The 14712-nt window shown below is 37.3% G+C and overlaps 2 protein-coding genes across 23 annotated transcripts in view; one reads left to right on the top strand and one right to left on the bottom strand.

Annotated features, from left to right (window-relative positions):
* The window catches only part of jakmip3 (Janus kinase and microtubule interacting protein 3), a 38263-nt gene extending 31245 nt beyond the window's left edge, over positions 1-7018 (bottom strand). For 16 of the 22 annotated variants that reach the window (XR_008964754.1, XR_008964753.1, XM_057357775.1 and 13 more), the window contains exons 1-4: positions 6747-7018; positions 6396-6569; positions 5570-6120; positions 768-1006 (exon numbers count right to left, since the gene is read on the bottom strand). Coding sequence is in view for 20 of the 22 variants with exons in the window: in XM_057357775.1 (XP_057213758.1) it covers positions 768-902 (135 nt within the window). In the remaining 2 variants the exon portion in view is untranslated. The remainder of the gene's footprint in view (positions 1-767; positions 1007-5569; positions 6121-6395; positions 6570-6746) is intronic. The other 6 variants (XM_057357764.1, XM_057357765.1, XM_057357766.1 and 3 more) reach the window with 6 other exon arrangements.
* A 439-nt stretch (positions 7019-7457) lies between these two features.
* bnip3 (BCL2 interacting protein 3) lies at positions 7458-13193 on the top strand. Its single transcript, XM_057357786.1, has 6 exons — positions 7458-7751; positions 9329-9494; positions 9677-9755; positions 10224-10330; positions 10424-10573; positions 11901-13193. Exons 1-6 carry the CDS (start codon positions 7709-7711, stop codon positions 11941-11943), a joined length of 588 nt encoding a protein of 195 aa, XP_057213769.1. The 5' UTR covers positions 7458-7708; the 3' UTR covers positions 11944-13193.
* The last annotated feature ends 1519 nt before the right edge of the window (positions 13194-14712 follow it).

Here is a 14712-nt window from a genome sequence, read left to right as displayed (position 1 = left end):
CAACTTGTAAAGAACTGTGCGTAAAATGAATTTAAGACTGTAAGCCACTGAAACAAGACATCTTATACAAGCATGTGAAATAGGATTAGGAACATGCGAATGAACTATAATAACCAGTGTTTTATTTTATTTGTAGTTCAACCATAGTCTCACTATATTAACCATAACTTAACCAGTTTTAGTAGTAAAGCTATTGTAATACAAATGGAAATCAACACGCCAAAAAAACATGGTTACTATACTTTTACTGTAATAAAACCATATTTTATTTATTTTGAGCACATGTAAAAATAAAGATCTCTTTTTCTATTATATTGACAGCTAATGTCTTACAGAAGTGTCGTCATACGGCTGCTGGCATCCAGCATCAATGCATCTATTGTGTTGGGTTTCCTTAGACTGACAGTAAGTGGGGACATAGGAGCTGTCTCTCCTGTTGTCAGGCCTGAATGAACAATAGTCTTCATGTATGACACAAATGGATGCGCCCGGTGTCTTACACAGCATGTCTCTAGCTGTAAATTGTATCCAGGGTTGTGCTACCGCTTCCTGTAGAAATACAGAGCGTCTCTTTTGTTTTGAGAAGCAGGTCTGATTGAGGTTAAGGTTTAAAATCAACACCCGGGTGCGCAATAAACCGGGTTGGGTAATGCTTTTAAATCACTAACTGATGATTATTTTTCAAAGATATTAATTGTTTGTCATCACTATACTTGGACGTACAAGTCCATGAGACCACAGCATAATAAGCAGCGTTAGACACAAACCTTGCTCTTCTCCTGCTGAAGTTCAATCTGGATTTCCGTGAGTTTGGCTCTCAGCTCCTCATTGGCTGCCTGCAAGGCTGCCATGGCAGCAGGCTGCTCCCCTTTGCCCCGCCCACCGGATGCTTTCTTGGACATGTTGGGCAGTGCGCCACAGGCCACGCTCCTTTCAGGGATGACCCGAGTTTGCGAATGGTCAAGATTTTGTAACGTTCGTTCTTCAGCTACATCTTTGCGCCCACCTGCAATAGACACACAAGACTTCATTACTTACATTTTGATTGACTTTCACAAAATGCAAAAATACATAAGTTATGAAATGATCTGACTAATGCAGTTTCTTCTCTGTGCATCCAGATTTTTGTTGGGGCAGGACACATCAAGAGCTTTTCTTTCTTTTTTTGTAAAGAGTCAATAGCATCGCAGCTCTGCAAAATTAAAATTTAGATTTAAATCTTTAAATGAATAAAGAATTTAGTCATTAAAATTCTCTCTCTTGCTCAATTTGCATCTTCGGCTTTGTTTAAAGTCAACCGAAAATCATTCTAATTCTTTTGTAATGCACATTCCTGGTCTTATTATGCACATTGCAGCGGTATACTACCGTTTATTGATGAAGTCAGAGACTCATGAGTTGAATATTAAATAAGTGACTATTTCATCCGTTTCATTCGACTCAAACAGGTGCAGAGACGCTGTGGGAGAAAGACAACAGACTGAGCGACCAGGAATATTTTGTAGGCGGATCATTTACTTCGAGCCATCCTGTAATTGCCAATATGATGAATTACATGAGTTCTGTTGCATCAAAACATCTTAATCAAGTTCATCAAGCTGTATAACTCCATATTTAGGATTTGCAGGAAATATGTCCTAAATCCAAAACTCAGAACAAAATGTGATAAACATGTTGTGTGCATTCATTTTAAAGTGGTAACATGATGAGGAATAAAGTTTGTTTGGCCAAATTCTTTTTTGGCCTTAGATGTCATCATCAAAGTCACAAAAGAGAGCCCCATTTAGTTGAAGGGTTCAGACGAAAATCCCTGGTAAATTATCATGAATACCATAATACACAAAATGTACAGGAAAAAGACAGCAGGAGCTGAAGTGATTCACGGTAGTTGGTATATATTCTTAAAATCTTTCTCTCTTCTGCCCTACAAATTGAACTGTAATTTCGTGCTTTAAGCAGGTGGCACTTTTCCATTTTGGGTAGTGCCCTTTCAGTACAAAAAAACGTTTTATACATGTAAGGTCAGGTGCATCTTAACCAGAAAAACAAATGCTGCCAAGCACCAGTAACCACGGCAATGTGACACCACGTTAAGATGCAAAACCCTGTTGGGCAACAACGTTAACTAATTTCTGCGTTTAAGTACAATTATTGACTCATGAGATTCATTATTATCATATTTTTCTTTGTTATATCAACATCAGACATATGTGAATTTAGATTTCTTTCTAGATACTCCAAGGAAAAGACATGGTGTGCAAATCTCAGTGCTATGAGATCTCAACAATGTCTCAGATTTTTCAGGACTCCAATAAACATTCAGAATGAACTGCAAACAAAACTAGATAAACTATGCTATCGCTATCGCTATCTATGCAATGCTCTGCTATCCATTGATACTTTAATTGTATGTTAACAATTGTATTATTTCTGCCACTATTTATTTCTCCTAGAAGCAACATTTGAGTCAAAGCGGAAAGTGAAACGATTTAAACATAACTTCGAATTCTCTGGAGCAACAATTATGGGCAATAAAATAAGATTTCTTGGAGCATTCTAAAACACCTACACCTCGCAAAGACATAAATGTCACATGCTAAATCTCAGTATCACCACAGAATTGTATATTTCACAAAGTAAAACAGCAGTAATGGAACTTCAAAACCTGTAATATCACATTCTGAGCTTGAAATTAAAAATATATAGCATTTCGGCCAAAAAAACAACCCCTTTTAGACAAGTTTATCTCCACTCTCCAGTGATAAACCATTTAATACTATGACAAATCATAAATCCGGATCTAATATCAGCAGAAACCTTCCCCCATGGCTGACCGATCGCTTCAGCAGACAGTCAACTGTGAAAGATAACAGAAATCTTGAATGGCTTGCACGGGATTTCTGTCCAATGTCTTCTGTTGTTATTGTGTCTCGGAGTGCAAAAACAATGCACAAAACCTTCAGCGATAAGGAGGGACAAGCCTCATATTTATCAACTTTCACACAAAAAAATTACAGCGAGCGCTTAATGAATTAATAAAAGGTGCCAGATTGGCTCTGAAAACACCCAGTACATCGCATATTTATTGAACGTGTAATAAGAGACGCACTTAAAAGTACACTGCACGAGTTCATGTCAAGTGTTGCAGACTTGTAGACTGCAATTCTGCTCAATTTCTAAGGAGCATGTGGCATATAAATAGCACATATTTACGTCGACTGTGAAAGTATGATAGATGTTGACAGCAATTACAGTATGTACTGATGGAAGCAGGTGACTCTTACCTGACTTTCGACGTTCTAAAAGTTACCCTTCAGCTTTGTCAATCACACTGAATACATTATGTGGATCATCGGGAAGGATAGCGGCACTTTTCATATGAACAGCAGCTATACTGACTGTAAATCTCGATTCGTCTCTGCTTCAGACAGATCCGTGACTGAGCTTTTACCGTAGTATTAAAATAGTAGTTGTATATTTATATGACTGTATGTATGTGACAAATAATAAATCAGGAATCTTGAATTACACATTAGCAGCAATTCATCACTGGCATCTTAAAAACTATACTGAAGTTTGAAATCATTATGGAAACTACATCTGTGAGGAAACTGCTAAGAATTTTAACGGAATCAAGCTATGAAGAAAGAGTGCTATAACTTTCTTTAATAGCCACTTCACAAAGAACCTTTCAGGCATAAAAGCCTTAACTTCCAGGGATTTAGTATTTCCGTGGTACAACACTTTTACTGTTGGACTAATCCCAGTGTGAAACTATAAAACTGGAACTATGTTAATGCAATTTAAGGAACGCTTTGTCATTGCATTAAACACCTATTCTGTTGTTATTTCTATTGTACGCAAACAAATTTAAAATATCTGAAGAAAACACAGCTCTTTAAAGAATACAATTATTGGTAAGACTTTACAAAAAGGTTGTGTTTGTTAACATGTAAATGCATTAGCTAACATGAACTAACAACAAGCTATGTATTTTTTCAGCATTTATGAATCTTTGTTAATGTTAGTTAAATTATATACAGCATGTTATCTCATTGTGCATTAACTAATTTAAAAAAGCTTTCGTAAATGCTGAGATTAACATGAACCAGGATTAATAAATGCTGTAGAATTATTGTTTTAGTTATCGATGTGCTTATGATAATCTGCCATTATATGAAAAATGAGATGATAAATAACATGAGTAAATAATGTGCGAGTAAATAATAACAGCGTTCACAATTTCAGTGAACTACGCCTTTAAAATTGTGGATGTAAAAATACATAAAGCCTCTAATCTGACTGAATTACAGTGACTAATACGTTCTAAAGTGACCGAGAAAAATATAAGGATCCTTTTAAAATCTGAAATTGTAAGAAACTATGGCCATAGCATAAATGTACTGTACAGATTAATCACTCGAAGGTCATTCATCTATTTCAATCAATTTAAATTAAAAAACAACCCTATTACTTTTATTATTTGCATTGTCTCCAATCACATGCAAATTAACATAACATACAAATAAATTACTTTAAAGGGACAGTTCACCCAGTCATGAATTACTCTCTAGTTGTTCCAAACCTGTATACATTTCTTTGTTGACTACCATAGTAGGAAAAATGACAATGATAGTCAAAAGTGCCCCAGAACCTTTTGCTGTCCTACAAAAATATAAAAATATATTCTTCTGTGTTCAACAGAACAATAAAATTATAAAGTATTTTATCCTACTATGGTAATCAATGAGGTCCAAGAACTGTTATAAGCATTCTTCCAAATATCTTTCTCTGTGTTCATCCAAACAAAGAAATTGATACAGATTTGAAACAACTCGAAGGTGAGTAAATGAAGACAGAACTTTAACTTTTGGGTGAACTATCCCTTTAAGTTTGAAGTGTAACAGAATGTTCTAAATGTACATCAGCATCCCCCAAAACCTGCCGGCATTTGGAGACAAACTTATTTTGAAGCATGACAATTTTGTCAATATTTTGTGTACATTTTCCATTATGCGTCTATAGCAGCTCAACTAAAGCATTTGATGTCAAAGCTTTGAATATAAGTCAATAAGGTGCCAGCGGCGCCAAAGACATCATTTTGTAGGTCACGTAGAACTCCTTAACACCCTCGCCGTAACTCCCTGTCTGGTTCAACGAGTTCACAGCTTCTGGACAGAGACTCAAAAGAAAATGTTGTCATTGGGTCCTTACACCATGAATACAACCAATGAAACCTGTGCCGAGGTTTAACAAGGAAATAAACATCAAGCAGAACGAGGCTCTGCATCGCAGATGGTCCTCCGGGAACATTTCAACAAATATCCCAGTGGGCAGACGACAGCCCGTGGACATTATTCCATCTTGCACATGCGAGGCTGCAACTGCCACAAGCATCATGTGATCAACATTCCCCCTCTGCACTGGGCATTTCACAGCTCGTATTGACTGTTCTGACGAACATCCCAGCAGGCTGTGATCAGGATCATTAACTGGTAATCACACAAACCCATCCCACCGTTTCAGCCAAAAGTGAAGGAAGCTGGGATTTAACTCAACGCAGACTAACCTTAAGTGCATGATTTGGGTTGTGATGTTGTTTTAGTCTGCAGGGTTTAGACGCTGACAGTCCTGCATCATTCCGTGCGAGTCGTGGCACATGCTCTGAAACGACAAGGGATGGACGTTGTCATGGCCTGAATTCCATGCATAACATGTTTGTGTCCATGGGAGAACAGGGTTGCGTGGATCCCGCGCTGACGAATGAATCCTCAGTAAAGCCGGTAGTGATGCACAGCACCAGCAAAGAAAATCAAATGCAAAATGGAGAAATGGAGGGAGAATTTGTAGGAAGAGAGAGAGAGAGAGAGAGAGAGAGAGATGATTTCCTGCACTTACCATAAACATTCTCTCACCATCCCTGATGGAGAGCGAGAGATGATGCCGGTAGGAAAGAGGAGGAGGAGAGGAGAGGAGAGGAGGGGAGGGGAGGTGGCAGAGAAGTGGCGACAGTCACAGCAACACACATGCACAGAGCACACACACACATACACACGGTAAGATCTGGCAGTTCAGCTGGATGCGCTGTATACTTGGCTTCTCTCCTGGGTTTGTGACAGCCTGTGTTTGCGAGAAGGAAAGAGAGAGAGGAGTATAAAGATGCTGGAAAACAGAGAATGCTTGCAGCTAATGTAGCCGCCCGCTGGTCAATGCACTGTAACTGCATCTTCTCACAACATCACGTCACCATTCACCCCATGCATTTACAGAAATAGAAACCAAATACATATGCATATATAAATGACAGCATATATGGGCTATCCTACAGATTGCATAGATCGTATGTGATTTCTGTGCATTTACAGATAAAAACAGAAAGAACCAAATACACCTACCTAACAGCCTGTACTATACACACATGTTGCCGTGCACATTGTATAGCTCTCATATATCTGGAAGCATTATAGGATTCACACAGCATGCTGTTTAATCCAGACTGATGCTGCTAGAAACTGCATCACACATACTGTTTTCATCCTTGTGTAGATGAGATGCGATTTATCCTCCAGCTAAACAGATGGCAACAGAGAGCCAAGATGTTTACATCTCGATACATAAAATGACTGGTGTTAAAGGGGCAGGGTGTCACTTTTGTGCCACTAAAGGCATCAGAGAGTATTGCAAAAAATATTAATTTTCAAAATCTATATTCCCATTCATCCAGAGGTTTTTAGTGGCTTATTTACCTGAGCTGTAAAAGTCACATGGTTCCTCTGGACCACAAGAAAAAGACATCTTGAAGGCTGATTGGCTGATGATGATGACCGTGCAGTTCCAGCCCTTAACTAGTGTTGCCCGTGCTCTGGGCATTAAAAACAGGAGACAAATCCATCTATAACATGATATTTAAAGCCATCAAAAATACTGTCAAAACATCTGTTGCATGATCAAATATCCGTCATATACATGTATAATGTAAACATAACATTAGTCAGAATATGACGAATTCTTTTTAAATGGCAGTCAATAGACACTTTCCCTAAACTATTAAACTAGCCACTGTAATACAGAAATATAGTTTCAAATACTTACCACAATACCAAGCTTATAATAATGATTTATAAGTTGAGCTGTCGGGTAAGATATTGTGGGTAACATATTTAAATAAAATAAGTACTCAGCAATTATACGTTTGGAAATAGAAAGGCTAAAGTTATGTGTTGCATCTTTAAGGAATATATTTTTAAAGATATCTGGAAATAATAATATCTGAAAACATGTATTTACTGGAAAAATAAATCCACCCCTGACTACAAATTCTGAGGTGGAAAATTGTTGACTTCTGTCACCAACCAAATGAGGGTTCTGCACAATCTGGCAACCACGATGAGAATTCGCCCAATCTGGCATCCTGTGTGCCAGTGTCTCAGTATTGTTGTCGTTCGTCTCTTGCGTCATCACCAGCTGTGTACATTCATAGAATAAAAATCCCAATCCGTCCGTCATATAAATCCGCATGCTGGTTATACCTGACGTGCAATATCTATAGACTAAAGTGGTTCGATCCGGGTGTGATATAACCCATAACGTTACCTCTAGACGACACTGGCTGTGTTTATATAACGTTAGCCTAATATCGACTCATTTCTAAGGATCCATAAGGACTCGAATCATCGTCTGTTGTTTGTTATTGTTAAGGGACACCGAAATGTCGACAGAGAAACAAAGCGTACCTGAGGAAAACCTTCAGGGTATGTAACGTTAAATCAAATAAAAACACTTGTGGTGTAACGCATGTGTTTTCTCCTAAAGCAAGCTCGCCGTTGAATGTAAGATAGTACAGTGAAAATTAATTCGTTTATGCTTAGTAATTGAGCTTGTGTTTAATCGGGTATATATCGTGTGACAATCTGTAATGTATCACAATCCAACTTTACATTAATTGAAATGAAACTGCTGTCCAGATCTTAATAACATTACGCAGGCATATGTGTCGTGCCCTTAACTCTGACAATAATAAGAAAAGGGAGTGAACAGAAGTATATATTAATTCACTATTGCATGAATAAAGTTACGTTTTATCGAGTTGAAACAATGAACAAGCGTACGAGATTTTTCGCGCGGTTGCGCAGTCCGATCGAATTTGTAAAACCGATTTTCCTTTAAAGTGAGAAAAACAAACCCACGTCTGCACTCCCTTATAAAAGAAGGCGGGAATTACACAAGGCTTAATTCAATTGGATGATGAAGTAGGGACGATCTGATCGGACCAGCCCTTCAGTGCGCAATGGGCGGAGTTGAGCTATTTATAGCGTTCTGTTTGTTTTCTTCTGGGTCGAGTCTCATGTGCTTACAGTACATGCCCTCGTTTATCCGGATACTGATTCATGCCCAACCCGTTTTCAATGTCAAAATGATGCCGATAAAATATAAACAAGTTATGACTTGTTGTGCATGTAATACTGCATAAAATAATGAGAAATAACAGCCTTTTACATTAAAACGGAGGAGAAAATATGTTTAGGTTTTCAATGTAGACCAGTGATGTAGGTGAATTTTAAAAAGGTTTCCAGTCCTTAAAGGCGGGGTGTCCGATTTCTCTTAGCCATTGTTGATGTTCAAATCACCAAAACAAACACACCCCTACCCCATCTGTCGCTTTCGTCAGCGCTCGGCTTGGCTAATGTCCGTCCTGTGCACTGTGCACCTTACTGCTGATTGGCTACAAGGTTGTTTGGGTACTAATTTGTAAGGTTGTAATTGTAAATTATAAGGTTGTAATTCGGAAATCGGTTACCCCGCCTTTAATGATTTTTTGAATATTGTAATATTTTTTGAATATTAAAATTTGCAATAATATCATGTATTCTAATACCATGTATTCTGTGTTTTTTATATTTTTCATGATCACATATCTTTACTTTTGTTACTACCGTCTGTATGTATGCAAAGCTGAATTACATTTGCAATAGAATTTTGCAGTGCAAAACTGTGAAAAGTAAATTGAAATGTGTTTATGCTCAATTTACATTTTTATGTTAAACTTTAGAATATTTTATCAGCTAGAATAGATTTTTTGAGAGCAATATCTGATTTTGAAAATCGTAATCCAGTATTTATGAAGGAGTGTGAAAATCACTGAATTAGAAACACGAAAATGTACTGGTCGAAAGACATAGGACCCTGCATTCTTGTTAAAAAGAATGACATAAATAAAAACGATCATGCATTTTTATAATCAGATAAAATGATAATATCCTAGCTTTCTTTGAAAAACTGTAAGAACAAGAACCAGAAGCATATAGATATTGTTCTGCCTTTCCTGCAGGTTCCTGGGTGGAGCTGCATTTTAATGGAGGGGGCAGCACTCCTAAAGGAGGCGCAGAGGAGCAAAGCGCTAGCACCGCCCCAAGCGGAGACCTTGAGAAAATGCTCCTAGATGCTCAGCACGAGTCGGGCAGAAGCAGCTCCAGGGGGAGCTTACCATGTGACAGGTCTGTGAAATCAGTTTTTAATCAGATTCAGTTATAAATCGTTGTATGTTCATGTAAAATGCAGTTTAAATAGACACTCTTTTTGGGTATTAATCCTGGCAGTAAAATGTACAGTATAATATAAGATTACTGTATAAGAGGTTAAACATGCGTGTAATAAATCTTGTCAATTTTCTCACCAGTCCTCCGAGGTCCCAGACTCCTTTGCAACTGCGCAGGGGCTCAGAGGTCCACAGCTCTGGAGAAAAAAACAGCTCTCAGGTAGATATTACTGCCTTGAATAACATGCTCTATTTTAGTATGTACAGTGATTCAAATTGAAGACATACCTGTACACAAGTACACGCTAAAAACTTTAACTGTGATTTTAAACGAGTAAATTTTAAAGCTGTGAAATCAATGAAATATACTGTTTAAATTGAGTAAATGTAAGTAAAAAATTAAGAAAATCTAAGTAACTCAAAAATGTATATACTGTATGTGTATTAATTATTATGTAAAATGTACATATATTATTTATCAAAAAATTTTAATATGTCCCACTAAAAAGATCAGTTAAGTAAGGGATAATCTACGGCTAGCCATGCATTAAAGGATTTTAATTAATTAAGAACCACCCAACGCGAACCCTGCATGAAATTAGGTCAAACTGTAAGGTACTGTCAACAAACCCTATGTCTTGAAATAAAGAAAGTCATCTTTTCTGATCTTTGCTTTGTCTGGGTTAAGTCGGAGGAAGATTATATAGAGAGGCGAAGAGAGGTGGAGACGCTGATGAAGAAAAATGCAGACTGGATCTGGGACTGGTCCAGTCGACCAGAAAACCTACCGCCCAAGTAGATACCTACCTAAAAAAAGTTGACATCTGATTTCAAATGCTGTTTGGTGATAAAATGAAGAACATAATGAAGTAAATTAACCCTTTGTAGGGAGTTTATACTGAAGCACCCGAAGCGTTCCAGCACACTGAGCATGAGGAACACCAGTATGATGAAGAAAGGAGGAATCTTCTCTACAGAGTTCCTCAAAGTTTTTCTGCCCTCTCTCGTCCTCTCGCACATCCTTGCTGTCGGTCTCGGGTGAGTATGACCTCTGAACCAGGACCAGTTCTTATGAAACGTAACCAGAGTTACATTAGGCGAAGTATTGTTATATCAGAATCATACTGCCTTATTTTGTGCTTTACAAACCCAATAACTATTTTTAGCTGATTCAAACCAAACTAAAAAGGTTGAATTTGTTTTTAAAGTACACATAATACAACAACGTCAACTTTGCAATAGAAGAATAACAGCAATAAAAGATGAAATGCCATGCAGAATGATGTCATGTTCATGGCTGAGGTTTGAACCTACTATCAGCTCTACTAAAAAATGCAAAATCTTTTTGCTATTATATACTCAGGACTCACCCTCATGTTGAAACCTGCTAGGGAGATCTCAGGCCAACTTCTATAAAGTAAAAGAAGATTCAGGGTGTAATTCAAGTTTAAAAATACCATTAAAGTGGTCCACATCTTTATGCACTGCATTTACAGAAATAGCTCACCCAAAGTAGTCTTTTGTTCACTTATGGGAGTCAATTGTGACCCAAAACGGCTTAGTTACAAAATTTCATTAAAATATCTTCATTTGTGTTTAGCACAACAAAGAAATGAATGCAGGTTTGTAATAACTGGAAAGTGAGCAAATTTTGACAAAATTTCCATTTTTGGGTGAACTATTCCTTTAACACCGTGTCTGCGATGCAATGCAACAAAAGACAATAAAACGCATTAGAACCCATTATAATTAAAAATTTTGTACACACTGGATGCGGCGCGGTGCAACAATCCTATTAGAACAAGCGGTGTAGACACGGTGTAAGTCTTCTACAGCTATATGACCAATGATACAGTATATGGCAAAATGTTATTACACAAAACAAATTAAGGATACACAAGTTAAAGTATTGTGAAAATGTGATTTTTGTATTATTAAAATCATTGACTAAGCACATGACCTCACCCATACAATGACCGCAATGAACATAGCATTGCAATGTTAACAAACTCCAGTTAGTTTAATGTATTTATATTTGTGATGGTAGACACAATATTTAACAGTAGCAGTATTTTTGAGTCCCGCTCTTGAGACGGGTCAGCGGTGGATGCAGTATGCATGCTGGAATGCATGCTAGTGCGCTCGGCGGGGGTTAGCATGACTTGGCACTTCTCTGCTGATAGCTCACAGCAACAGCGAGAAGAATAAAACATCAAATTGAGTATCGCTTTGAAAGATGAGCTGCGAAAAGAATCGGCCCATTTGAGCACATACTGAAATATCCCAATCCCTCACTGAATGTATTACTTATTGAATATCCACATTATCAATCTGTCCTAACAATCCACCCTCTTTTCCTCTTTAGAGTGTACATTGGAAGACGTATAACCACCTCTGGCACCTTCTGAGAACCCATGAAAGGAGAACACAAGAAAAATCTCATATCCACACATCAACCATCTCTGCTGCTTTATCTTCAATCTGTGCTTGTGTAGATGCAGATAAGACGAGGTCACATATGATCTATTTCCACACTGCCTTGATTCCCCGTGTGTATTTAACTGGCCTTTCCCATAGTTCCTCTCTTGACTCGACAGATAATACACCATTCCATGGTTATCACTGCACGGGAAGGCCATGAGATAGAATTAGTTGTTATGCCTCCTCATAATTTTGTATTGTCCTGTAACAAGACTACTGTGAATATTACGCCAGGATTATCAAATAGGGGAATAAGGGATGAGAGCGAGAACGAGAGAGAAAGAATTGGTAGAATGGAAAGACAAGTGGATCACAAGATGCTGGATTCTGAGTGCTCTAGAGATGTCGTACTTGAAAACAAGACTGTGAATTGTGAAGAGATTTCCAACTTTCTACCCCATATCAAAACTGGGATTGTATTTATGAGATGCTTTGATAAATCATATATTGTAATGGCACCATGCAGTTGTATGTGCCATGAGGTTGATGGTTTTTATTTCAAACACCAAAATACACATTTGCTTTTGGAATTGAGCAGTACACAGTATTATATGGTATACAACTGCTGTAACAGCAACCGTCCTCAAGATTCATATTGTTAAAAGACTAGCCACACATTTGGCTACTATATCAACAGCTGAATCTCAATTGAATTTACATGAAAGGTACAAATTATTTGAGAATAACCTGAGATATGTATTTAGCAATGTTGTTTAAGTTTGCCTTAGTGTTGACCTGAGCTCCAAGAGTGTTCCTGGCCATCTGAAACGGTTCCAGTCCAAAGTTTGCCTTATTGAATCAGGCAGGGAGTATAAGGGAAATTCTGTGCAAATCTGTGCATGTTTTGTAGTCCTTCAAAATCACATTCAGTGTATGTGTCAATTTCATAGTGGTTTTGTATCAATGGAGGGACTTAAACTGAAATAAATGTCTGCCAATTGTAACAGGTGTCCTTGAATCTGCAAATTTCTTGTAAAGGGATAAAACATGCTAAATCAATACATTTACACCTACATGTTGAAGTCCTAATTGCTTTGAATATGATTTCAAAGGTGGATATTACAAAGATTATTGCTTTGTAAAAGTCTGTTAGAGCAGTGGTTCTCAAACTTGTTCGTTGTAAGACCCCCTCTGTGTAGAGTGCACCCCAAATAAAGCCTTATAATCTGTAAATAAGAATTTTAATTAAACAAAAAACATATTCAGTTATACAATGCTGGAACGTCACTTCCTTGGTCTTATTTTTCTGATGTTTGATTGAATAAAACCTATAATACATTTCTATATTTCATAAAATGCCACAAAATCTGTGTCCCATCGTGGGACCCCCAGTTTGAGAACAGAACACTTATACTATTTCTGTAGAATGCATTCTGTGCACAGTATGCTAATTTTATTCATATTCGGATACTGTAGTGTACTTGCCAAAATGTGCAGTAAACCAGCAGAAAGCACAGCATGTGACACTGCATCTCACGATGAAATGTACTGGATTTAATCTTTTACTGACGAATAAAATAAAAGCGAAATGAACCCGTCAGTAATTATCTCCCTGCTGAAAGTTATCACATGGGCTTACTAGCATACTACTGTTATTATGTAGCTTTGCGTTAACCCGTTCTCTGTCAGCCTGTCACGTGTTTACGCGACACATACTACTGACCCCGCCCAAACACCTGCATACCGTGTCATATGATCAAACAATTTTTTTAACAAACTTTTTTTCATTACAAATCAATAACAATTGAGCTTTCATAAAAATGTATCTTAGAAAATTAAAAACAAAGACCATACCTGTGTTTTGGAACGAGTCGGGTCCTGTAAACAGCAAACGTTAATCAAAGGCCTTCACAAAACAGCGGGCTGTTAATCCACAAGTGAGCACATCTAGTTTATGGATTTAATCTTTTAAAAAGTGTATATGCATAGATTGTTTAATGCAGTGAAGATGTTGTAAAACAACTGCCGTTGGGCTAGGCTGTTTGAATACAAGCTGAAGCTGGGTTCTAACGTGACTTCTGGGTTCTACTTCAGGCGGCGCTGCGCAACAGGATCAGCGTATGACATCAATACGTACCTCGAGAGAGTAGGGCACGTTTTTATCACGCTTTAGCCCGTGTCTTCAAACTTCAACTTTACATATCCACTTTTGTTTAACATCCAGTTGATATTTGTAAAAAAACACAAAAAGTGCGACCTTAAAGTCCCAGTGAAATTAAAAATGACAATTCTTACTTTTTCATGAAAGATTGCAGCGTTTATAGAAAATAGCTTATAAACGTGGGTCATTTTCTTTTAAAAAATCATGTACCCCTTTGACTTCATTATTAAATTCATTATATATTCAGGGAGTCCTGTTGTGTTGTTTGAGTATCTTAAAATTATCCTTTAAGTTTCTTTAGGAACAAGTTCACCTATAAATATAAACGCTGTCCTTTTGCCCCCTCATGTCGTTCAAAAGAGATATTTTGAAAAATGTCTTGTGGTTTAGTGTCCATACAATGGAAGTCAATTGTTGTTTCTTTAAAATATCTTTCTGCAGAAAAAGCAAGCCATACAGGTTTGAAACGGAATGCCTTTTTGCTATTTAAAGGAACGAACTAGGACTTTAACAGGCTTCACAAAAGTAATAAAAAATATCATGATTTTTGGACCTCATAAGAAAACCTTACGATTCATTCTGTAAATAAGTTTTT

Source organism: Triplophysa rosa, linkage group LG18 (assembly GCF_024868665.1).
Source record: "Triplophysa rosa linkage group LG18, Trosa_1v2, whole genome shotgun sequence".
Lineage (NCBI taxonomy): Eukaryota > Metazoa > Chordata > Actinopteri > Cypriniformes > Nemacheilidae > Triplophysa > Triplophysa rosa.
The sequence above is the reverse complement of the archived record's forward strand: the minus strand, read 5'-3'. Positions and strand labels throughout refer to the sequence as shown.